This window comes from Mugil cephalus, chromosome 10, assembly GCF_022458985.1.
Source record: "Mugil cephalus isolate CIBA_MC_2020 chromosome 10, CIBA_Mcephalus_1.1, whole genome shotgun sequence".
NCBI classification, from domain to species: Eukaryota; Metazoa; Chordata; class Actinopteri; order Mugiliformes; family Mugilidae; genus Mugil; species Mugil cephalus.
The window spans coordinates 24,471,900-24,497,504 of record NC_061779.1 but is presented as its reverse complement, the minus strand read 5'-3'; the positions used below and the strand labels follow the sequence as shown (position 1 = coordinate 24,497,504).

General features: G+C 43.1%; 1 protein-coding gene across 1 annotated transcript in view; it reads left to right on the top strand.

Annotated features, from left to right (window-relative positions):
- The window catches only part of cttnbp2 (cortactin binding protein 2), a 77,005-nt gene that overhangs the window by 36,363 nt on the left and 15,037 nt on the right, over window positions 1-25,605 (top strand). Inside the window, exons 3-10 of the mRNA XM_047596280.1 lie at window positions 3,756-3,986; window positions 9,632-11,063; window positions 13,751-14,047; window positions 16,490-16,589; window positions 19,558-19,708; window positions 20,694-20,894; window positions 22,029-22,146; window positions 22,553-22,840. Of these exons, the coding sequence (XP_047452236.1) occupies window positions 3,756-3,986; window positions 9,632-11,063; window positions 13,751-14,047; window positions 16,490-16,589; window positions 19,558-19,708; window positions 20,694-20,894; window positions 22,029-22,146; window positions 22,553-22,840 (2,818 nt within the window). The remainder of the gene's footprint in view (window positions 1-3,755; window positions 3,987-9,631; window positions 11,064-13,750; window positions 14,048-16,489; window positions 16,590-19,557; window positions 19,709-20,693; window positions 20,895-22,028; window positions 22,147-22,552; window positions 22,841-25,605) is intronic.

Genomic DNA, 25,605 nt, shown 5'->3' with positions numbered 1-25,605 from the left:
CATCTGTCACTTACTGCTCAACACACATGTAGCCCATTGAGGCAGTATTGTGGGATTTATTTGGTGTGGCTGATGTTTTGATCGGGTTCTAAATCAAATTCAAATCAAATTCTTCCAAACAACTTCAGTGCAGTTTATGCCTGCGATGTTGTACACTATGCACGTAGCCTAGCTGGTGTGAACCATTTATACTTGTGTGCTTAACTCGCTCTGAAAAAACATCATCCAAACTGTACTCTGTGTTTTGTCTTTTTGCCAGTCTTGTTCATTTTGTTTCTGCTTCCTGCATCAATTTCACCAATGGCGACTGAATCTTTCACTGAAATTTCACCGAAGACGAGTCGTACAAATATTTGTATTGATCCAAAACGATCAATGCAGGAAATTGCAGAGATGGAGAAGCAGCCGGAAATACTAAAGCAGAAATATGCTACTACCAGACGGACCAATCACAGCTCTTGTGGTCTGTGTCACCGTGATGTGTAGTCACATTTCTGTTGGTGACAAAAGCTAGTTGCATCCATAGAACCACAAGCCGAAATACAACGAGAGAGCAAATGCATCAGGAGAAAGCAGCCACATCCTGTGGTAAATTAGGGTGACCAGATGTAAGTTTAAAGTTTTATGAATGAGAAAAAAATGTTGCACACAGACTACAACAACATTTATTACTGTAGCTGGTCTTGCTGCCATTGACATTAACAGACATAGCAGTTTAAATATGAATAGATATGTCAAAATAAATGAAACTGTAATTGCCTCTGTTTCTTCATTTCATCTTCATAACATTTCCTTCATTTATTTATTTATTTTTTTAATCTCAGAGCTGTAAACGTCTTTGGGTTTCATTTGAGAAATCTGCTCACCGTTGGTAAATTAAAAATATATATAAAGAAACTTTCACATGGTTTAATTAGTCACTACAGAGCTTACTACTCAAACCTGTAGTTAAGCCTATGTGGCTTTGTGCTGCCTTAAAGGATTGTTTGAACCGTTGATGGAAAAATCATTGGATGACTACATTTTTGTTATGCACTAAGGTATTGTTTTCAGCTCTAAGGATAACACTGCTCTTATTTAGATATAGATATAGAGAGAGATATACAATATGTATATATATATATATATGTATATATATATATACGTCATCTTTCAGTTGAGTTCATTTTCTTCTCTCCGATCTTTCCATACCCACATTTCAATTGTTTCAGTTTCTGTTACTCCTTCTCTTTATGCTCTCCATCATGCTCACCCAAACACACACACACACACACACACACCTATCCTCAGTGGTGTGTTTATATTGGCTTGCTCATAGTCTGACAAGTGCTCCGTCGGCCTTCCTGGGATCCACCATCAATCTCCTCGCTCTGTGCGCTTTATGTGTGTTAGTTTTCAACTCTCTAAACTGTATCTCCTCATCTCCTTCTTTGGCGAAGCATCTCGCAACACCTTCCTGCCGTTGGCTCCTCGGTGTCCCTGCTGTCTCGCCCTGCCGTCTCTCACATTCTGGCTCTTTGTCCTTCCCTCAGATCCACGTTCAGTTTAAAAGTTTCTTACACGTTCATTAAATATTCCTCCCTCACCAACCTTCATCTGCTGATAGATGTGAATCGTGACTGCGAAATAAAATATTCTTAAAACTGTTATTTCCATACGTGCAGTTGATGTTGTGAGAGGGAGAACCACCTGGAAGGTCAGATCAGACTGTTTGGCTAAGAGACACGACTCAAAGATTTCAAATGTCTGAAAATGTTTTCTGCTCCGCTCTGACGATTCGAAGTTTTGACAACATATTTCTGCCACATATTTTGTGAGTCATTCCTCTCTCAGCACCACTTATGGTCAGGGGGGAGGTTGGCCTCCGTTCAGCGGCTGCACTAGAGCCAAGTGGGTTTTGTTGAGGTTTTATTTGACCACTGGCGTACTGTGAATGGTCATTTGGTTGTGGTCCGAACGATTAAAGCCTAGTCCAACAGGGATTATGTTACTGCGCTGTACGACTGCACCGAGCCAAACAATACCAGCTTTGGAAAACATTGGACTTCACAGCAGCATTTTTCCCATCATCTACTCCACAGGATTTTACAGTGAACCCCTATACAGAAACCTGTCTGGGAGGTTAGGAGAGCGGAGGGACTAACGTCACTTTAAAAACAGAGTTGCAAAACACTGCGACTGCGGTATAGATGCATAGTAGATGTGTGTTTGTGCACTAGTTACTGAATATGCTGTTTTTCTTTTTAGGAGTAATAACTGTTGCCTAATGTGTACATTATGTAACTGATGATTAAACGTTTAGGTTCAACAACACCGCCTCGTGATGATTAGCTGAAGTAAAATAAGAGTGTTGTACCAGATTGCACATAGTAAATAATAACGCATCATTTCAAAGAAAGGAGAATAATTAACAAGCGTATAACCCGGCTTTTAGTGTTGTAGTCGCCTCAGGATCCTGCTTTTTGTGCATTCAGCTTGAATCACTGCCACTCAGCCACCTGTCTGATAAAGAGCTGTTTGCTCATTGGTTCATTGCAGTGTTCAATCCTGCAAATGTGTAAAAACAAATTATTTGAGATATTAGCCAGGGTGGCTTATAACCCCCACTCCTCCTTTGCCAGCTGAGTTCGCTGTCGCTGTTTTTGTTTTTGGGCCATTACCATTAGGCTGCGTTCATATGCCGTTTGGAAAGATTGCCATCTTAGGGCCCGGGCTCATCTGCTGAAGCATTAAGCATTCTGTTTACATTCTCTCAGAAGTCAACTGTGGAAGATGAATGATAAACATTAGAGTCTGCAGCTGTTGGGAATTTTTCAGCCATGTTGAAAGTTTGCGGTCAGCTGAGTGGTGCCCGGCTGTGATGCACGGTTCAGCGTGGCGCTGTCGTTGTGCGGCACAGGCTTCCTGCTCTCACCTCTAGTGCTGCTTAGAGGACTCCATCTCCCATCTCCCATCTCCCATCTCCATATGTCTCTGTAACCTGAGAGCAGCCTTTGCCTGCTGCGGTGCTGAGTGCTTGTGGAGTCAGACAGGCGGGCAGGCTCACAGCGGTCAGGGGCGAGCAGTGGGCCACAGCATAGCCCAGTGGACTACACTTCCTTTTTGAACCACAGGCCAGGGAGGGCTGGAGGGCTGGAGGGCTCTGCCTCCATTGTACTGCAGCCTGAGATTGAAGGTGTGGTGGGAGAATCTTTGAAGATGGCATAATTTCACACATGGTTTAATTTCATTTTGCTGGACGCCGTCAGATTTGTCTATTTAGGAAACAACCATGCATATGACTGACTACATGGATACTGAGAAAAACTTCAAAAAGCCAAAGTGTTAATAAAGAGGCACAGTCAAGGGTTTCCCATGCAATGTTAATACTATGGTGGCCCGCCAGGGTCTAATTTACTCATGGTCTCAAATAACGTTGTGCTTGCGCTGTGTTTTTCCTATTGCTCCCAAAAGTGCTTCGCCCTGCCTCTTCCCTCCACCCCAAAGCCTCCTACCCCTCAACAACCTCATATGTTTGAGTGATGCTTATTATTTGAGAGCAGGTCCAGGTCCACCTTTTATTATTAGCTATTCATTCAATCTCACAACCCCTAGTGATCTGGCCAAGAAGCTATGGCTGAAGTACTAATGTTCATAACAATGTTAAACTACAGAAAGGATCCTGATTTCAAAATGTCTAAATTGTGGAAAGCTAACAACATCCAACTTATTTGAGCCATTCAAACTCAAAACTTGTCTTGTTTTTTTCTCTACAGGCTCAGAGGAAGGAGGTGTTTCTTCAAGAGCGCTATGGCCACTACAGCCTGACTGACCCCTTCCTGGCTCTTCAGAGGGACTTTGAGTGCGGGGTCCCTGGAGGGGACAAGGAACGACGGCCCCTGGGGTCCAGCCCCATCTCTGTCTTGGAGGCAGTAATGGCACACTGCAGGAAGATGCAGGAACGTATGTCCGCTCAGCTGGCTGCTGCCGAGAGCCGTCAGAAAAGGGTAAGACACAAAGGAGGAGTCTCTGAGTGGATGGTGTTTGAACTGGAACATTGTGTGGTCCACCTTGTGCCACCTGTACGGATGCTTTTTTGCACTGTTGTGCTTTTAACTTGTGCTTCATTTTCCTGTTATATTAACATTTAAAATAATGGGACCTTTTCCATCAATAACTCTTCACTCAAGCTCCGCGGCCTTTTGTATACAAGAAAATAGAGTTACATGAAGAAGTGTCATGAATTTTTTTTAACACTGATCAACCATTAAAAACAGTGACAGGTGAAGTAAATACTATACAGTACAATACAGTGTTGTGCTGGGAAATGTTTGGATCTGGCATTCATTCATGTGGATGTTACTGAGACATGTAGCACCCACCAAACACCCCCACCCCATAGCAATGACACTCCCTGATGGCGGCAGCCATCTCCAGCTGGATCAGGACTGTAAATGTTTGTAGAAATTCAAATCCCTCCAAAAGCTGCTTCACATTAAATGAAGGTAAATAAAGGTAGTGATTTTTGGTGATGTGTGTGTATCACATGAATGTGGAAGAAGAAATAACGCTGTGTGTATTTTTGTGCGTGTGAACTTAATACCTATTTTCTTATGTCTCGGTTCCATTTTTGGCGTTTGACTGCACGTGTGTACACGAGTGTGTGTTTGTCCCAGGTCTCTTTGGGATTATGTGGCACTGATTAAGTGGGCGGCCAGATGTCTACTGTGGCTCTGTCCCATTTTCTCTCTCTTTCTCTCTCTCTCTGCATCTCTTTCTTCTCTGCGTTGAGGGATACGGATGTGTGAAAGTGTTTGGATATGAGGCTGGCAGAATGAGTGTGTGTGAGTAATAAAGAAAATACTGTATAAATATGCGAGTCCCGTCCATGAACTCTGTTATAATAGCACAGAAGATATAGTTGGGAGCCAAATGGAGCCACACACACACACAGGCTGCACGTGGACGAGGAGGTATGGATGACGGAAGGAAGGGAGAGGTAGGAGTTGGCCGTTTTGACAGGAAAGCTGGATAAATAGATTTAGGGCCTGTGGTTTGTGTGTGTGTTCTCTTTCACGCTTAAAATGTGAACGTAAAGTCATGTGGAAATAGTTTTTTTTTTTTTTTTTAAAGATACTTGGAAATGCAAATAATTGACTTTTATTTCGATTTTTTAACAGTACCGATTACTGAAAATGCTGAAACAAAGCATACATAGAATTTACATCATCTTAATTAAAATAAAATAAATAAAGTTAGCAAGTCACATAAAAATGACCCCACTCTAACGATCATCACACTATGTCACTTGTAAATGATCTTAATTTGTCCAGTCTGTTAATGGCTGCTTTCACATCTTCAGCCTTAGAGTAGACAGTTGGACTTCTCTTAGATCTACACTGCCAAACTTTCATAACATGAATATGGAAACAAACCAATTTTTTTAAAACAATCAGGCGACAGTAACGGTAGCCATGTTTGCTGCAGACCAAAGGAACCTCATTCCAATGGTGGTGGGAATGTTATGGTTTGGCATCGCTCTGCTGCCTCAGGGACGGGACAGCTTGCACTGATTCATTGATTCCACTATGAATTCTACATCATATCAAAGCACTTCTTGGAAGTTAGTTCAGGGTAATTTGTTTTTAGCAGACCTTTCAACCGGATAATAATCCTAAGCCCACTCTCAAATCCACCAGGAGCATCTTAAATTGAAATGAAGTGTTGTGAAATGGCTTCAAAGCCTAGTTTTGAATCCAGTTTAAATGTTCAGGGAGGATTTGAAGTCAGCCAGTGAATAAAGTTGTCACCATGTTAGAGACAGGTGGATCCTCATGCACACTGCCTACAAAACATTGTTTATGATACAGGTGGCAGTGCTTTCTTCTGAGACCTGGTGATGCATTTTATTTACGCTTAGCTATATATGCTACATTTGGCTAACTTGTGTTTGACAGACAAGACAGTGTTTTAGATTTCGAGCTAATCCATTTGTCCTCATTTTGATAAGGATTGATGTTTTCTGTAATAGTCTGTTTTAAACAGCTGACGGCACTTTTTTACAGCTCATTAGGGTTTTGCATCTTATGATTTGTCCTTTCTTAGCTTCAGAATGATTTAAACCACTTTAGCATGGTCACCCATTTAGTCCTCATTCTGACAGACAATGTTAATCTCTCAACCTCCATGGTGCATGAACCAACACTTACATGAAACGTGGCTGCCCAAGAGACGTTTTCCAGCCATTTAGAAACCAACACTTGCAATGTGGGCTCCAGGCTAACTCTCATGCACAGTTCTTTAAATATTCATGTGAACCTACTCAAAATGTAGCTGAGACATAGCCCTTTAATGTACAACAGAAAGTCTGAAGAGCAAGAATTGTGTAAGTTTCCAAATAATTATGGTTATGTTGATGCCTATACTCTGTTTGTGTAGCCTCTTTTAGACACAGAGTGAATATGCAAAGAAATACAATAGAATAAGATTCATAAAACACCAAAGAAAATAAAAGGTACAAAAATGTTTTAAAAAATACATTAACTCTAAGTATATTATATATTTCCTGTCTGAAGGAGGCAGTGATACTTATCAAAGCTTGGGGTCTGACATAATCTTGTCCACCAACTGTTTTTCAAATAGCATGGGTTAGAGGCATCAGAAACATAATGAACGTAAACAGCTGAATATTTGGATAATGTTGCAGTTATTCATTGTGGATTGAAGATTACACTGAGAAATCATTGTTAATTTTCTGTTTTATACATTACCTGTGATGGTGGGAAACTTGACTAAGCCTAGTCATTTTCAGTGTAACTTGGGCCAGAGTGTGGTTTTGAGAAACCACTGTAGGCACTGGTCAGAAATGTAGCTATGCATCTTTGACCTCAAGTGGTTGTGCATCATTAGACCCTGAAAACATGTGTAAATGTAGAGGCAGTTGCCACAAAACAAGAGTTTACCCTCTTCAGGACGAAATAAATCACCACGTGGCTAAGCCGTACCCAAACCACCAACACCAAGGTATAAACCTGTCAAGTGGGGATAATAATAGTAATTTTTCAAATGAGTAGTCACACAACAACAACACAATACTGCTAGAAGATACAGCTCCAACTTACTCATAGGGATATTCTGGTTGCTGGGTAGAGTGAATTTCACTCGGAATGTCCGAGCTATCTTTATCCCCCTCCATCCGTTTCCACACTTGGCGTCCTCCTGTGAGTAAGCTGTTGAATTATCCATGAGGTCTTAAGCTAGCTGAAGGCAGGCAAGCAGTTGTACGTAACACACTTTGAATCAGTTTATGGACATAATAAAGACATCCCCCACTCCCCTCATCTCCTCCACCATGAATCAGTCATGAAGTTGGAGCAAAGAGGCCAAAACCCCCACGCCTCTGCTAGAGCCAACACTCTCTCAACAGTGACGAGGAAACATTGTATTCATTCGCGTAGTGTTGTTGTGAGGCAAAATCTGAAGCAAGGTCATGACCGCAATTGCAGAAATTCCTTTTTAAATGGTACCCACCCAGTCCTTCTCTTTTGCTTGCTCCTTCAATAATCCTCAACTATTCTAGCTAAGTGAATGACTGCTGTATTCTACTGCTTTGTCAGTGCTAACCTTGGTGCATTTCAGATATAGTGATAGAGCCGTGTAGAAACCTTTGTTACTGGAGGTGGCCTTCGAGTTAACTTCTTGCTTAATTCTGCTTGGTCGTTATTATTTCAGCTTCAGTTTATGGATGACAAGTAAGATCTGAGATTTTACAAACTCTGGGAGGTGTAAGGCATGCAGGACATGTTGACAGTTGACAGATTTGCTTGAGGTTCCTCATCTCAAGTACATCTGACCACTCATCCAAAATCCACTTGCATAGGATGTCTGAAATATGCTCAAGAAACCTCATGTCAGTCCAGTCACCTTTGTTTTAGATAAGGTCTTTCATACTTGTAAGATACAGAATTCTTCAAAGTGGACTGTGGCTGTGTCGAAATTACACGTGATGCGAAAATTCTGGGAGTTGTGTAACTTGTTGTTGGTCTGGAGATCTGAAGTTAGAAACTTTGCTACTGATGTGGGAGGAGAGAGGTTTGCATGCTTTTTTACCATTCAGTTGAAGCATGTTTTACAGATTAAGACAGCTATATTAAGGCCAGCTTCACACGTACCAAAACTATCTTTTCTCTGGTTTTCCTTGGCGTTGTTTTCCAGAATTTCTCCTTATAAGTTGATCCATTGCAAAACCAAATATAGTTGTAGAAAGGCTCTAGTACATAACCCAGGCCTGTGTGAAGCGCTGTTTCTGCTACAGCACAAAAAACAAATAAGAAGAGGCAGAGCATGCGAATGAACCCTGCGCGGCATAAACAAACGTCGTTGTTGCTGTTGATGTCGTTTTTATGAGAAGTCAGGGGCTAGAGGGATGAGGCGATGACATCATCCTATTCCTTTCAGGCACGTTTGGAAAAATAAAATACAATAGAATCCACACAGGCTCCGTATTTCTTTTTCACTCTTGGACTTGTTTCCAAAAAGGTGCTGCCCTAATCCGGATCTGTCATGACAGTCAGCAGAAATGTGCAACGCTTATATCATTTCACCCAAATGGGATTTGTGTAAACATGGCCTTAATATGACCTTCTCAGTCCTGCCTGGTTTCAGTCTGCATTGCCTGGTGCGTCTCCACCTTTACATTTCTAAATTTGTTCTTCTGAGGCATTATGCTGATTTACAACAGACATAATCCGTACCCAATTAGCACCTAGTTGTGGCACCTCCTTTTCAGTAACAACTGGTGTTCCCTTGGCACCCCGTCCCTTGCTTATAAACCCCTTGCTTCTCCTCAGCATCAGCTGGTGGTGATGGATGGATAGATAGATAGGAGGAGGGGGCTAAGGATGGCGGGGGACCTTGTTTGGGACACGGTGTCGACTCTATTGTTTGAGGCTTGTTAGAGCAATAGGGTCTGGGCAATTGGGTGTAGAGCCGTGGTTAAGCCCTGTTACCCTCTGTGAAGTCAGCTTAGAGCTAACAATAGCAGCAATGCTCCAGATATAGAGGCCAGGGCTATGACAAGCCATCAAAATTCAGCCGTATGCAGATACGCTGTGTCTCTCTGAACACATAAATTAGACTCTTTCACAAAGCCGCTGTGAGGATTAATAGTGTCTATTTGTGTAAATGTGTCCTTATCCATCGATCTTGCCTGTCTGTTTAATGAGTTATTTTGCCTAGTGCATTCGATTAGGCTGGCTCCTCGGGAAAATTGTTCTGGCTCCTTTTAGCTTTGTAACTAATGAATGGGCATGCATTCAAATTAAGATGGTTCTATTACCCCAGAATTCAAGCAATTGCATTTTCTACCTAATACCCAATTACAGACTAGATTGTATTTGTTTAGTGAGGTATCGAGGTGATGGATGATTCAGAGTGCATGTTTTGCCTTCTAAGCTGTACATCAGAGATGTGGTGCTGGTGGGTCAGGTGGAATGACTGTTGTGATTCACACAGGAGAAGATCATCTCTTGGAGGTATTGGGTGTTTGACGGAAGAAGAAGTTTGGACATTGAAAGACCAACAGAGATGTCTTGGTACTCTGTTTTGAGTGTATTTCTGACTGTTAATTTTGTATTATTTTCATTTTTTTTAGTTGGAGATGGAGAAGCTGCAGCTCCAGAGTCTGGAGCAGGATCACCGCAAGCTTACAGCGCAGTTGAAGGATGAGCGTGAGAAGAACAAACACATTGTCATGATGTTGGTGCGTGAGTGTAAGCAGCTTGCCACACGGGTAGTAGAGGAGTCCCAGCGCTTTGACGAGCTCCAGGCTCGCCTGGATGAGGATAGTCGCACCTCTGGTCGGCTGCAGGAGGAGCTGAGCACCGAGCGCCAGCGTAGCCAACAGATGGAAGCCAAGATGGAAAAGCAGCTGTCAGAGTTTGACACAGAGCGCGAACAGCTGCGTGCCAGACTGGGTCGCGAGGAGGCCGAGAGCCAGAGTCTGCGGCAGCAGGTGGAGCAGCTCAGGACTGAACGGGTTGATGCAAAGGAAGGCGCTGGTGTTGCTCTGCCTGCTGTTACTGAGGCAGAACCTGCTGCCACCGCTAGCATACCACCCAAACCTAAAGCTCTGACGTCTGTTTCTGTAGCCACAGAACCCATCAGCTCTCGAACAGCATCTTGCCAAACGGACCTGCCCCCCACTGAGGTGGAGGGTTCCAAGAAGACCCCCCTCACCATACCTGTCAAACCAGCCCCTGCCAACTATGTAGGCCTGAGCCTGCCAAAGACAACTGGCCGGGGCATTGTCCACAGCAGCTCAGGAGGACTGACACAATCAGAGAATGGCTCAGAGGGCCAAGCCCCCCACGGCTTACCCAGCGGTGTAAGTCCCCGTGTCCAGGCGGCCCGCTACAAGTTCCAGGAACAGGACCAAAATGGCACGGCGTCCCAGAGTCCTCCAGCCCGGGACCTCTCCCCCACCAACCGTGACAACTTTGCCGCCAAGCAGCAAGCTCGTCACACCGTCACACAGGTTCTCTCACGCTTCACCAGCCCTCCAGCCGGAGGGGCTGGACCCCTTCGCCCGGGCCTTCCCCACTCTGCCTCAGAGGGAGGCCCTTTCCCCAGTCGCTTGAGCCATCCCATTGGCCTCAAGTCTCCCACGGTGGCCAGGATCGATCGCGGAAATCCTCCTCCTATACCTCCCAAAAAGCCAGGGCTTTCCCAGACCCCCTCTCCTCCTCACCCACCAATCAAGGTGGTGGGGGACAGCAGCCGCTCCGCTGGGGCTGGGCTAAAACCAGCCACACCCCAGCTGCCGCCCAAACCTGCCCTGGACCTGGTCCCAGCCCTGACGGCCTCTCAGGTGGGTGCCTGCCCCCCCTCCCGCTCCCTGGGGCCCGGCCGGTGCCCTCAGCGGCAACCAACAGCAGCATGTGCAGAGCCCCCCCCAGTCATCAGCCCTGCCACCACTGTCAGTAGCCCCTCCTCCATAACCCCTCCCTCCACCTCCTTCTCCATTAGTGCTCCATCCTCCTGTAGTCCCAGTGTCTCACCAGGCAGCCCCCTGGCAACAGCATCAGGTAAAGGGGCTCTTCCATGCTCCATGTCCCTCAAGTTCTCCCCACTGCCACTTTTCTTGACTGTCTTTCCAGAATGTTAGCTTAGCGTAGCATAGCATAATGATAATGTCACAGGGAAACATGCAGAAGAGAATAGAAAAGGGTTCAGTTTAGTTTATGTCAGAGTCTTGATCTCTAAATTATCTTGAAAGATACAACTTCCCTCACTGCATTCTTACTCTACTGATCTTTCTGTTTCCTTGCCCCTAATTTGCCCTCCCTTTGGGCCCTTTTCGTCTCCCATGTTGTCACGTTAGCCATGTCAGTATTGCTGTCAATGCAGGCCCTCACAACATGTTGCTAACATCTACTAGGAGACTAGAGAATAGCAGAAAAGTTATTTCAGGGTGAACTGAGGCAGACCAGAGCCCCCTGGTGCTCTCATGCGTTCAGATTGATTTGTTGGACTTCCTACCAGTAACCCCCTATCCTCTCTGAAGCTGATGCCAGAGGCTGCTCTCTCCTTCCCTTCCCCTCTTCCATCCTTCCAGTAGCATGCCACGAACACTCTTCCACTTCCTGCACTCCTTCCTGTTTCAGCTTCCATTAACTCGTCCAATTGATGGCGTATGTAACTTAGGCATTTTGATATAAATGTTTGCATTTCTATTCTTTATGTAATGTGTGTTTAGTGCTATGGATGTTTGTACTGTGTGGTATGATAAAAAGACAATTCCAGTGTGTTAAACCTTAGGTATTCTGTAGATTGGCCAGTTATTTCAATGCAACCTGTTTCCTCGTCTGACATAACAAATGTCAGACGAGGAAACATGTATTATATCCGAAATGAATTATGGGTAAAAGAGTGGCCAAGTTTTAATAAACTGGAATTATCCTTAAATACAAAACTGAAATATAACAAAACATACTGGCATTTCCTGCTCTTCGCATGCAGATGTTTCCTATTCTAAAATCATAACGCTTCTCTGGCTGTCCATAATAAGCGTTTGGTCAAGAAGAAAATACTTAAAGGCATGACATACTAAACTTACAGATAGCGACGCACCACTTGACCACAGACTAAATATATCTTTCACTATGTTTTTATAGATGTTTTCAAGCTCACGCAGGTCTGTGTAAGACAGAAATAACGATTTATTCTCTTACAGTCACAGATATAAAGTAAATGACTCAAGTGTTGCCAACCTGTCTGAAATTGTTGCATCAATTGCAGCATCTTCCACTTATTCTGACTGTGCGGTGTGGAGGAAGTTCTCCTGCTTCCCAGACTCACTTTTCACAGCTTTAAGCTAGGACAGAAACTCTTTTGTTAGCAGCCAGTTCTTTTTTTTTTCTAGCAGTTGTACTTACTTGTACTCATCCGCCACCACCACCTACTCAGTCAGAAATTGCGACCACAACGACTGCCATTAATCTTGTTCTTGAGATTTGGTGCTGCACATTTCCTCTACTCTTGTGCTGTAATTCTCTCTTCTTGTCTGTGAGACAAATTCAGCACTGAATTAGTCTCTAGCTCACTTTTAACCCATGCAAATCTGAAAGTGCCCCTTGAACAACCAGATAAATGCCCTTCTCTCCATGGGCCCAAACATTTAGATAGCATTTGTTGAACAGTTGTTGGGTTTAGTCATTTTCTGGTCTTTGCCTCACCTGTATGTCCGTGTGTGTTATGTTAAACGTTTGGTGTAATTCTGTATAGTTTCAGCAGTTTTCTACTAATCGCATGTGTATATTTGTACTTGTCCACTATGTGACCAATATAGATGACTCAAAACATGACATGTTATCTGTCATCTCGCTTCTGTATCAATCTGATGCGATGACGGGCTCTTTTGTCTAGGCTGCAGCATGCTTCACAAGTTTGATTAAATTACAGGCATGTTTCAAGGATTTCTTTGACTGAGAAACCTCCTGTTAAATACTTTAAACATCTGCAGGGAACATTTCTGCATATTCAAAAGGTCAAACACGTACCGATGGTCTGACTTAAATACTGAAGTTATGCTTCAAGACATCATTTAAACCCAGATATATTTAGTATATTTACACACAAAGCCTACCTTAAAATAGGAAATAAATCTCTTGGGAATGTCAACATTTTCCTCAGACATATAATAATAATAATAATACACATTATGCATTTGTTTTAGTCCTAAAATTTTAACAACAATAAAAACATGCACTATACGAACTATATCTGTTTAATAAGGTACTGCCCACCTGCATCATTTCCACATTGGACTTTTATAATTATTGAATTGGGTCAAATGCTCAGACCCAGGACTCCATAACAACTTGAAATCAATTTATACATTGCATAATACGTACAGTATGTTTCGCTTAATTTTTTGCACATTTCTTTTGGGTCTTAACAAATGTGAGTTTTAACAATGTTGAGTATGAACATGAGTTTGTACTCGAGAGTCTGTTAATGCTGGGGTAATACAGCTAATGCTTCTATTACTTCCTTGGTCGTCTACTTGAACCTGATTTGCTCATACTTGTTGCTCTGACAAAAGAGTCTGTGTGGATCTGAATGTGTGAAACTGAGGTGTCCTCTCCTTCCTTCCACCTTCTTACACCCTCGCTCTCCCACCTCAGCACTTCTAGTCACTTCCTCACCCTCCTGCTCTTCCACCTCCTCCTAGTTTAACCTGTGCTGCTCCTGCTCCTCCTTCCCCCTGCAGGCTGGTGTCCCTCCGTAGTCTCCTCTCTAAGCGGCGGTGGGCCTGCTGCCCTGGACGGCGGGCGCCCCCTGCTCCTTCAAGCTGCTTCCCAGGGAAATGTCACTTTATTGTCAATGCTGCTTAACCAACCAGACCCGACCACCAACGCTACCACCACATCCACCACCACCACCTCTACCGCCATCATCACCTCCACCACCGCCATAGAGAATAAGCCCAATCATCTTGACCAAGACCACCACCTCAGCCACAATCAAACCTCTGCCTTGTTTGCTGCTGCTCAGAACGGACACACAGGTAGGTCTCAGTTACTTTGCATTCATGTCTGTTTTTTACAGCTCCGGTGGATTTATCCCAGAATGATGGATTTCAAACTACACATTTCCGTCCTACTTTTAGGCCAACGGAAATTATGGGTATGGAAGCCCATTAAATCTGTTGTCTTTGTCAGTGTTTGGATAGATGATTGATTTTAAAGAATAATGTTCAAGAAATGCCCAGATGGCCCCATTGATTTGTATTGACTGATAAACAGAAGGTGATGCACTAAAATGCAAACAGAGGATTTACACAAAACTCTAGTCATTATGCTACGGCCCTTACAGTGGGTGTTCCAGGAAAAAATCAAAGGGAGCATAACTTGGTTGTTTCAGAGATTCAATCTGTGACATTTTCTGTTGTAAGGCAGAATCAAACCACAAGACCTTCCTGCCACCTCTGATATTTACCACAGCTACTACTACTCTCCTTTCAAACATGGTCTGAGGTAGTCATTCACTAAATTAAACATGATTTTATGCTTTTGCTTTGCATAGATGCCTAATGCTCACATTGTGGTGAGGTTGAGAGATTCCCCATCCTGACATGCAGCTTTGATTTGTAGGCTACACCTGCATTAGATGTAACTAACCAGCATATTTTGGGTTATTTACCAGCACTGACGAGTCAACAATCGATAAAGCTCATTGGTAAAAGGTCATAAGGTGAACCTTTTAGCATTTATTCACAGTGGGATTTTGTTTTCTCTGGTCTGATGATCTCTAGGGATCTATTTTATGAAATGCTTAACGTTGCCGTATTACCACCAGGTTGTTGCCTAAAATAACTGAAGTGCATGTTGTTATTTATGTGGTGAAAGCCATTTACAGTATTATATAGTACTGTATTTCACCTCTTAAACTTATTTCCTTTTTAAGTTCATTTCAGCTTCTCTTGCACTTATGAACAAGCCAATACGATAACAGGGCATTGTGCAAAAGTAATTTTGTAAGATGCTTTGCTTTGAGCCCTGTGTACTGAACGGACAGCACTGCTGGGATGTGCCTTATGCAGCAGCCATATGAAGATGCAGTGATAAGACAAAAGCCAGGTGCCTATAAATACTTAACATGTGCTGTTGTAAAGCCTGTAATTGCATGAGCTGCGGCTGATCCCATTTTGCTAGCTTCCATTAGAGGAGAACGTGAGCCTGCCGCGTTGCTGTAACCTCAGCGCGGACTACATGCTCATCCAGCGGACACACTCGTGGAAAATCATCCACACACACACACACACACACACACACACACACACAGGATCTGCGGGATGTGCCTCCCTGCTGAGGTGTTTAGAGTGCGTTGAGGCTCATTGATCCATAAACATGACTAATGCAGCTGAAGGACAGCTGTGCTGAAGCCTTAAAGGAGGGCCAATTCAAAGAGGGCGCACTCACAAATACACACCCGAGAGGTTTCCAACTTATCTGATCTGATTGTTTGAGCCCCACTTGGTTCTCCTCTTTCACTCTTTTGATACACAAATCATACATTTCCAAATGACACGTGTGTTTAAACCACATGCAGCTGGCTGAAATACCACACACCCTCACCTAATGACAGAGTACTCTATTTACATCAACAAAGAGGATACCAGACTCTTATTACTGGTCCTGGTTTTCTAGTGTAGTACCTGGTGTGCTGTGCAGTGTTAGTCTTGACTGTATATTTATGTGGAATATGTGAAACTATTTTCGTACGCAGGCGCTAGAGAGAGCCGAAGTCCTGCCCTACTTTAGCCTTTCTTCTGCAAGGTTTCAACGTTCAGTGTAATTTCTCATACAATAATTTCTTCATCATTCTTTTTCAAAGTCCGAGACACTTTAATGGGCTGTTAATGTGCATAGTTGAAGATAAATGGTTACTATGCTTTTGTACTGCTGCCGAGGAACATTTTAAGGCATAATACCTCAGTGGCTAAGACTCATGGGAAAAGAAGCAGAAAAATGCTAAGTCTATTTTGCTGTTATTGAATAATTAAAAATGTCTGTTGTGTAATACTGGACAAAAAAGGCTACTTTTCTAAAGAACTGGGGATCAAAACTCTCTTTGAGAAAGTACATTAGCTTAACAAGACAGGTCTGCCTTTTTCTTTAAAATGAATAATTTATTACGGCCTTAATGATTCATAAAAAATGCTCACTTATACTGTAAAATTAACAGTTTTTTTTTCTCCAGTGAGACCATACCTGCTACAATAACTACAGTATCCATGGCAACCTGATAAAGTGCTTGCTACGCTCCGCTGTGTACAGTGCATGTGTTTGGTCATTCGCGCTCAGATATTTTAGCCGTAGGCTGCAATATTGCCTTGTATTTTGTTGATTCCCTCTGCTAATGTTCACTGTTACAGACATTCACTCATGTTTCACTGCAGCAGCAGGCTGCTACATCATGCTCTATTGTCTGTCATTCTCACCACCAGAGTGTGTGAAGCTACTGCTGTCTTCGGGATGTCCTGCTGATGTTTCAGATGAAAACGGATTCACGTCTTTACACTTTGCTGCCGCCCACGGCCATAGCAGGTGAGCTCACATGGGTTTAATCATTTAAGCGTTCTAGGTGCGACTTCCGGCAATCCGTCATTTGTTTTTGGTGTTCATTTGTTCGTCGTTTACAGTAATAAAACAATCACAATTTACAGTGAAAACATCACTTTTATGTTTGATTCCAGAATAGTGTCACTGTGATACCAAGATTAGTTATTAACTGTTGTCTAAGAGCCCCGATACAGTGGTTGACTCCCACTTCTACTTCTTCTACACATTAAATTACACGTGTGTGTGTGTGCTGCCAGTTGATGACTCATTACACATATTTTCTTGCAAGTTAAGCTGGAAGCTCCCATGTGTGAAATCTGACCTCCAGGTCAATCTCGGTAATCTTGTTGGGTTTCAAGTTGGGCCAGTGTGTCTGTCTGGTTCTCAACGCTCTGGTTCCAGTTGGCGACTTTGTGAACTATAGCACCGATTTTCTAGTTGAGACCAGCTCTGCATCCCATCCGAAGCCATATGGGTTGATTTCCCCCAGCTAGAATATCTCCGCTCAGAGCTTTAACCGGACAGTTGCAATAAATCTTTGCAGCTTTCAGATTTCATTTCTAAGTGCCTCCTCATCAAACATTACCAGACTCCTTGTTGTTAATTATTAAGGATGAGGGAAATATCTGCTCCTCCACTACATACAATGTCAGTTCTGATCGCTCATATTGATTTTGACGGGTTGCCAAGATGAATCCCAAAGCTCACTGGCAGGCTCTCTGAGCCACAGTGGAGTGAGCGTGCTTGCCAAAAAACACGATGCCCAGGACCAGCTGGGGAATGTGCAGTGTTGTAATATCTGATCACTGTGTTATTTATAGAGTGGGGTATCCAAAACGCATGCTCAGTGGTTATGACTCAGTGATCCTGCTGGCTAAATTTTCCTAATGATCTGACCCTCAGTCATTTTGCTTCACTACTGGTTGAGGGTTGAAGGAAGTCTTCCCTTGTCTCTGGACACGTGGTTTAGCATAAGGGGTAATAATAACTGTATATGACCCTAGCCTTAAAAAAACGTATTACACTAAACATACACAAATACAGTTATTCCCAGAAATATTTGGTCAGTGACGCAATCTTCATGAAATTAACGTTACCAAGAATAAAATGTTATTTTTTAAGTGCTGTTGAGAGTCCTTTGCATCCAATGACTGCCTGAAGTTTGGAACCCATGGACGTCACCAAACACTGGGTTTGCTCCTTTGTGATGTTTTGCCAGGACTCTACTGTAGCTGTCTTCTGTTGTTGCTTGTTTGTGGGTTTTTCTTACCTTAAGTTTTCTCTAAAGTGAAATGCATACTCGATTGGCTTGAGATCTGGTGACTCAAACATTGCAGAGTATTCCACTTCTTAGCCTTTCGCTACATGCTCTGGGGCGTTGTCCATTGGTCCTTAGAAGCCCTCTCCAATAAACTTAAATTCGGTAAATTCGGCTGAATTTGAGCAGCAGATATATCCCTACACACTTCAGTATTCATCTGGTTGCGTCTGTCTTCTGTCACATCATAAATAAACTCCAGGGACCCAGTGCTGTTGGAAGCCATATATGCCTATGACATCACACTGCGTCCACCATGTTTTACAGAAGATGAGCTGTTCCAAGCCTTCTGCATACTTCTCTCTCCCCATCATTCTGGTACAGGTTGAGCTTAGTCTCATCTGTCAGAGAATGCTGTCCTACAACTGGGCTGGTGGCTTTTGATGTTTTTTTTTGTTTTTCTTGTCTGTTCTGGCCTTTCTATTTTTGAGGCTGATTAATGGTTTGCACCTTATGGTGAACCCTCTATATTTACTCTCACAAAGTCTTCTGTTTATTGTAGACTTAGATACTGATACACCTACTTCTTGGAGAGTGTTCCTCACTTGGGTTAATGTTGTGAAGGGTTTTTGTTCACCGTGGAAAGGATTATGTGATCATCTGCCACCTTTGTCTTCCGTAGAGCTCACTGATGTCCTGTTTCTTTCTCAGAATGTACTAAACTGATGATTTGGCCACTCCAAACATTTCAGCTATCTCTGACTTTTTTCATTCTAAGGACAGTCTCGTATACTTCTATTGAGATCTCCTCATCTTTTACCTGCTTAGTTGATGAATGATTAATGAGGGAATAACCCATGCAGCCCATGTAATAGCTTACCAATTAGTTTTGGTCCCTTGAAAAATAGGCAGTGACATATTAAAGAGCTTTATTTCCTAAACCCTTCCTCCAGTGTGCATCTAAATACCCTCAAATTACAGCTGAGAATCTTTACTTGAATCCCATATTGATTATATAACTGTATCTTGACCATGTTTTGGTGAACGGTTAAAATAATAAAACCTGTGTCAGTATCTAAATATATGTGGACCTCGGCGTGAATACCGTTGAGGATTTACCGAACAATAAGCTGCATACAAAAGTGTAACAACAACCACCATTGACTCTGTCGACTCTGTTTGGTGGTCCCCACTGCTTTCTCCATAAAGGGGATGTAGAATGAGATACCTACATGTTTTTAGGACAGTCTTGCCAGATTGGGCTGGTCAGGGAACACAGAGAACCTCTACAGGAAAGGTCTAGTAGTCTATAGCACGGCCAGCGTTCTTTTGTTCTTTGCTGTGATGTGGTGGATTGGTGGCATCAGGAACTGTGATTACAACAAACTGAGTGTGCTGGGAAGGAAGGCCTGCTATGTGTGATGGAACTGGACAGCGTGGAGGCAGTAACAGAGATGGGATGCGTAGGAAGCTGCATTTGAACACATGTACACTGCATACACAAAGATTTGTTTGTTTGTTGTTTCTGTTCCATCGTTCAACATATCTTCTGTTACTAGACTTCTAAAACTACAAAATTATAAAATTTTAACAGACTGCTGTGTACGCATATATGGGTTAAGTCTTTCCAGTTGCCGTTTATTTCATTTTCATGTTGGTACACATGTGCATCTAACATTGTCCTCCTCCCTCCAGCTGTGTGGAGGTGCTGCTGAGTGCAGGAGCTGCTGTGGACTCGGTGGCGGCGGGGGGTCAGACCTCCCTCTTCCTGGCCTGTGAGGCAGGACGGCTCGACTGTGCTCAGGTCCTGCTGAGCTCAGGAGCCGATCGCTCGCTCACTACAGCGGTAGGTCTTGGTTCATCGCTCTGGCCTTTGGCTGTTTAGCTTTATTGCCTCTGTAAAACCATGTCCTCCTCTGCAAAATCATCAAAGCCACTTTGCATGGCGGCGTGGCATTCTGAATGGCTGCTGTTTTTTTAACAATTAAAATAAATATATATATTTTTTTTACATTGTTGGTAATAATGCTGTGCTGTCAGTCTGTACAACTGCATTGATTATGTCACCATAATTAAGTTCCATATTTTGATCTTTAGGATAAAATGCCGTATAAATATATTGTTCTCAAGGAAATCACATGGCAAGAAATGTTGCCACAGTCACCCCCGTTGCCGTCTTCCCTGTAGTTTCTCACATTTTGTCACCCGTTACTAGCACTCATTGTTTCACACTTATCGTGTCTGACATGAAGCATTTAAGTATTCTCAGGGGCTTGGTCGTCTGAGTGGTGGGAGCCCGTTGATGTATGGGCTTTCTGCATCTCCATGGGAACCATAGGGGGCTGTTAGTTGCCGTGGCAGCATGTGATGAGCTCCTATATTTAGTTACCTGCTTTGTTCTACATTTAGCGCTGCGGCTTCCCTGCTGAGCCAAAGAACTGCCAGAGAGTCTCTATAGCATGTTCAACCTCTTCAGCACACACATGTATTTTTAGCCAACACAAAATGTTGGCTAGTGTGTGGGGTCAAACGTAATGATATAACACGGAGGACTTCTATACGGAATTAAGAGTACAGATGAAATTCTTGAATAGGAATATATACTGTATGAACTGACCGTTTTATATAAATTATTATTTAACACTCATGTTGAGCAGCTGATTTGCTTTTTCAGAATTTTTTTAAGCTTATGTTTTGGGATCATACCACTAACCATCTGGTTGGAGGACAACACACTGTACTCTACTGAGTGTCAGCAGTAAAATCCCACCAATGAATCTTCTCACTGAAACTGAAAGAGTGCACAGACACTCACCTTTACCTCCCTGCAGGACGGCTGCACGGCCCTACATGCCGCCGTGCGTTCAGGGCATGTGGACATGCTGCGTCTCCTCCTCTGCCACCCAACTCAGGGGGACCACACTGTGATCCCTGACTCCCCCTCCTCCCTGGCGCTGCCTGCTGCCCTGCTGAACCAGGCCAACGGTGACGGCTGGACATCTGCACACATGGCTGCTGCCCTGGGCCTCAAGGTGACAAAAAAAAAGAAAGAAAGAAAACAGAATCTCATGATGCAGCTGCTTTCAGTGCTATAACCACAGTTAGACATGCTGACACTGCAGCTTGTCTGCAGCTTTTTAACTTTTCTCTTGTCTTTGGTTTATAGCATTGACATTCATTATACTGTGAAATAAGGCTTCACGATTCTGGAAAAAATGTGAATCACAGTTTTTTTGCTTAGAATTGAGATCACGATTCTTTGGCATTTTTTACAATATGTTTATTGCACTGATGAACTTTAACAAAGCAAAACAAAAAAAAACATTCAAATGGTCATTCAGGTTGCTTTGCGGTGCTGCAATTAGGGCAGAACACACTTTGCAATGCACCTCAGACTGTTTGTCATCGTCTGGCTAAAATCCAAAATGTTTCCACACTGCTGAATGCAAACCTTTTTTGGTCACGAGTTCGGTTCGGGTCTGTGGGTGACTCTCGCCACTACCACCTGGGGTTTCTTCGGCATCCATTTAACTCTCTTTACCGCTGACTTCTCTCTGCTTCTCTCCCTCACTGTTTCCACACACTCGCCTGCAGGCGGAATCACATGTTGTAAAGACGCTTTGCCATAGGTCGAGGGAGGAGTCAGCGGCAGTGCTGCCTTTAGGGGTGCTTGAAAAAATCTGGAAAGAAATCGAAACATTTGTTTGTGATGCCGCTAAAATGCTTAAGAATCGTTGTTTCGAAATGAGATCACGTTCATGTGTGAATCGAGATCGCCATTTTTCAACGATTAATCGTGCAGCCCTACTGTGAAAATGTTTCCATTATTCAGTGTATTTGTGTGCACTGCAATGTTTTTCTACCTCCACTCCACTATATCTTGCACTAATGTCCAGTCCCTTCAGTCTCCACAGACTGATGTGATCGCTGACCTTGCCAGCTACAAATGTCCCATTCAGCTTAAACCAACGTACTGTAAGAGACTCCAGACTAGACAGAGTCTGACTGGAATATAAATGAAGACGTCACTGAATCATGTTGTGACACATGAGCAGTGCTGGATGTGGTTACATACCCATATAGAGAGCATACTGCACAGAAAGTTTATATTCTTGCTCTTTTCTGTTGTTCTCATGTCGCTTTGTGACTTGTGTTTGTGTGTCTAGGACTGTCTGGAGGTGCTGTGCAGCCACAGTGAACAGGACATCGAGAGGAGGGATAACTGTAATCGAACTATTCATGACGTGGCGACTGACGACTGCAAAGATCTACTTGAGAACCTCAGTGAGTGTGTGTCTGTTGTGTCTGAGTGTGTGAGCTCTGCGTGTATTAGGATATATCCTAAGGTATCCTGACATATTTGCTGTTTTGGTCCTAATTTTTATTAGTTGCATGGCCTTACATGTTGTAAACAGTCAGTACTTCAGACAGGAAAAGCAGGTGCAGTCATGATGGGGTTGGCTGTGGGGTAACGAGGCAAAGTATAGCATTTTGGTTTGAAGTGTCCTTGATGAAGACGCTATACATCACACTGGTCCCAGTGGTCTGTCCTTTAAAGAGGGATGATGGAATATATGGAACATGAACAGCACAATGTGCAGGCTGATTTCCAATTATTTTTAATAATAAGTGTGATTATTCAACCATCTTTTCTTCTTGTCCATTCCGTCGTCCCTGTCTTCTCATTCAGATTCATACCGGGTCCTGGTGCGCCTCCAGTGTTCCGGCGGAGGAACCGAGTCCATGTGTCCCTTGGGGCTCGTGGAGGAGGAGGAAAAGGGTGGCTCCAGCAGTCAGTTGGTCCTAGGCAGAGTGACTGTTGACCGATCGATGCGATGGGCCCAGCTCAGTGCTGTCCTCAGCGATGCCTTCACCTCCCACCTCCAGATCGTCTGTGGACAGTCTCAGATGGCCGGAGAAGAGGCACAGCGCCCCCCACTAGGACTGGGTCCCACCAGTATCTCCTCCATCCTTATAGGTGAGGATACACACTCTCTTTCCATTGCTCCTCTTCTTTGTCTCATCTTGCACTCCTTCTTGCCGCTATCACAATTTTTGCAGATTTTTTCCTTTTGACATTCTCATTTTTTTTGTGCTTCTGCCTTCGTTCTTCTTTTCCTTCTTTTCCTACATACCCTCCATTCTGATCATTGTTATTTATACTTGTATCTCTCCTTGTCCATCCTTCACTCCTGCTTTGAATCCTGACATGGCATGGCCGTGTTTTGATTTTCTGTTTACGTCTAAGCTTCTACTCTCCGAGCCTTTTCATGTACATTCTCGGCTACAACAGCTAACTGCAGCATGATAGGTGTGCTGTGTGATAAGGAGCAGGATAAGGTGTAGAGTGTTGGCAGGACTCCATCCCCGTCTTGAACTACAGGTGTTGGCAGCGGCTGTCTCATTAAATGCACTATAGAAGCATATGTAAGGTCAATGTGTAGCCTGCAGCAGCCGTATCAGGTGTAGTCTGAGGCCACGGTGGCTGAAAACAACCCTCAACTTAATTATGTCCATATTACATTTCGAAATGTGTGCCTTGTTCAACAGACCTCTTTGTTGGCACGTAGTGTGGGTCGTGCTTTGTGGGTTTCTATAACAATAAGATAAGCTATCGAATGAGGGCATTAGTGATTAGTTTGCTAAGGAAGCTGAAAATCTGTCACGTTTATGATGTCATGAATACTTTTAAATAAGTATTTGTTATCTCTGTTTATTGATGTTAAACTAACAGAATCGCTATTAAAGTCCAAACCAAGTGTTTTTTATTTTCAGGTTACTGAACTGACTGCTAGCACTGAGATAAAGATGATACTAAATTTTTCCAAAAAAAATTAAACAAATTGTCCTGATTAATCAGTGTGTTCTGATTATTGTCAGGGCTAATTAGCACATTGTTTTTGAATTAAATTTCTATAAAAGTTCTACTGAATGGATGCAACCATCATACTACAACACAACTGCGGTGTGATGTAATTCAGCGTTGGTATCTTCAGCTGTACCAAGATGCGGTGTCAGATGGTGATGAGCTGGTGTGGATCGGTGAATAATTCATCTGAGGGCACATGTGGAGGGTGTATGTGCAGCGTCTGCTTTGGTGCTGATCAAATGACGCCTGTGTTTGGTTGGTTCTCTCTACAGCTCCAGTTATTTAGTTAGTTATAGTTATTTTATTTATTATTTAGGGTCGGAGTTACATGTGTGCGAGCCAGCGTTCGTATTGTGTGTTGTAGTTCAGGTAAAAGAAGAAGTAAATGTCCCCTGCCTTAATTGGCCAGGTCTACTTGTCTCGCTGCCACAGTCTCTCGCGCCGTTACTGTCTTTTCCATTCAACGGAGGAGGGAGACTGGTGTGCCCGTGTGTGTGTTTTGGGGATGCTGATGAAAGAAAAGACTGTCAGAGGACGGATGCATAATGGATGAGGTGGGGCGAGAGTGGGAGGATGGGAGGGAGGGGAGGAAGATGCCAATTTAGGAGAAAATGTCTGTCTTCAGTGTTAGCTGGGATCAAACTGTATGCAGACACTCTTTGTGTCTGGGCTTTGTATCCCTGAGTCGGTTCGCGTGTCTCATTTGCCTCGGCATATATTTCTCATTTCCCTTTGTGTGTATGTGTGTCGCTTGGTATTGTGTTGTTATGCTGCAGATTCATGCTTCTATATGGTGAGCTGTTTAACATCACTACAACTGCTTACAATAATCAAATTAGACCTGTGTAATTGGTTACATTTGAGCAGCAGTGGCTACAGCGTCCTTTTTGTGGTCAAGACACAGCTGACAGTGTTACTTAATAGTTTAATTGCTATAAATAGGATTAATTTGCGCATTACTTATTTGGACTCTTTTCCAGACAAATCAGCCAATCAGATGAACGCTTCTTTACAGTTATCTAACATTGGGCAGATAAAATGATTAATGTTTTCAATCAAAATGATAAAAATAGTGAGAATAATGAAGTCTGATTGAATTAAGGGGAAAATTCAGGAACAGCGTAGCAGATGGATGAATGATTTAATCATCCGCAGGTTTTAACATCTTAATGTAAGTTTATTGAACATATTAGTCAAGCCAAAGCAATATGAAGATGTCAACTTGGACTTTAGGGTGATGGCTGTTTTACACGTCCCTCGTAGACATTTGCTGCTCCTTTGTTGCCTCTGGTCTGAGAAACTAGAAGCTTTTGTGAGCAGTTCAGTTCTGCAGGAAGCCAAAAGTTCACTTTTCATAAAGTAGGAAGTCCAATTAGTGCGGACAAACCTCAAATCTTTTCCTGAACGGTTTCCTTTGGGACTGAAGACAAAGTGCTGCAGTAGTTTGGTAAGTCTGCATTACAAATGGAGACTTACACAAAAGACACAAAAGCTGGATGTCAGCACAGGGGAATTGGTTTCCAACTTTACTGAAGTGCATAGTGTAGAGCCACCAGTCACTTTATAGCGCTGGTCTGAGTCATCTGTGGTCAGCGTTACTGTCCCCTCAATAGTGTCGGGCAACTCTACAAAAGTTGTACAGGTTTCACATATCTTTTTTTTTTTTTCTGTAGAAAAAGTCTGGACAAATTGTTCACACTTGAACATAACTTTAACAAGTAAAAAAACAAACTTCCTTCCGTTAGTGGTTTGTGGCTAAACATCAACTTATCAGTTTTGATTCCTGGAGCAGTTCTACTGGCAAAGAGCAGATGTTTAATGCTGAAACACTGCGGTTGGAGAAAACAATGCACACTCTGCACCAACACATCAGA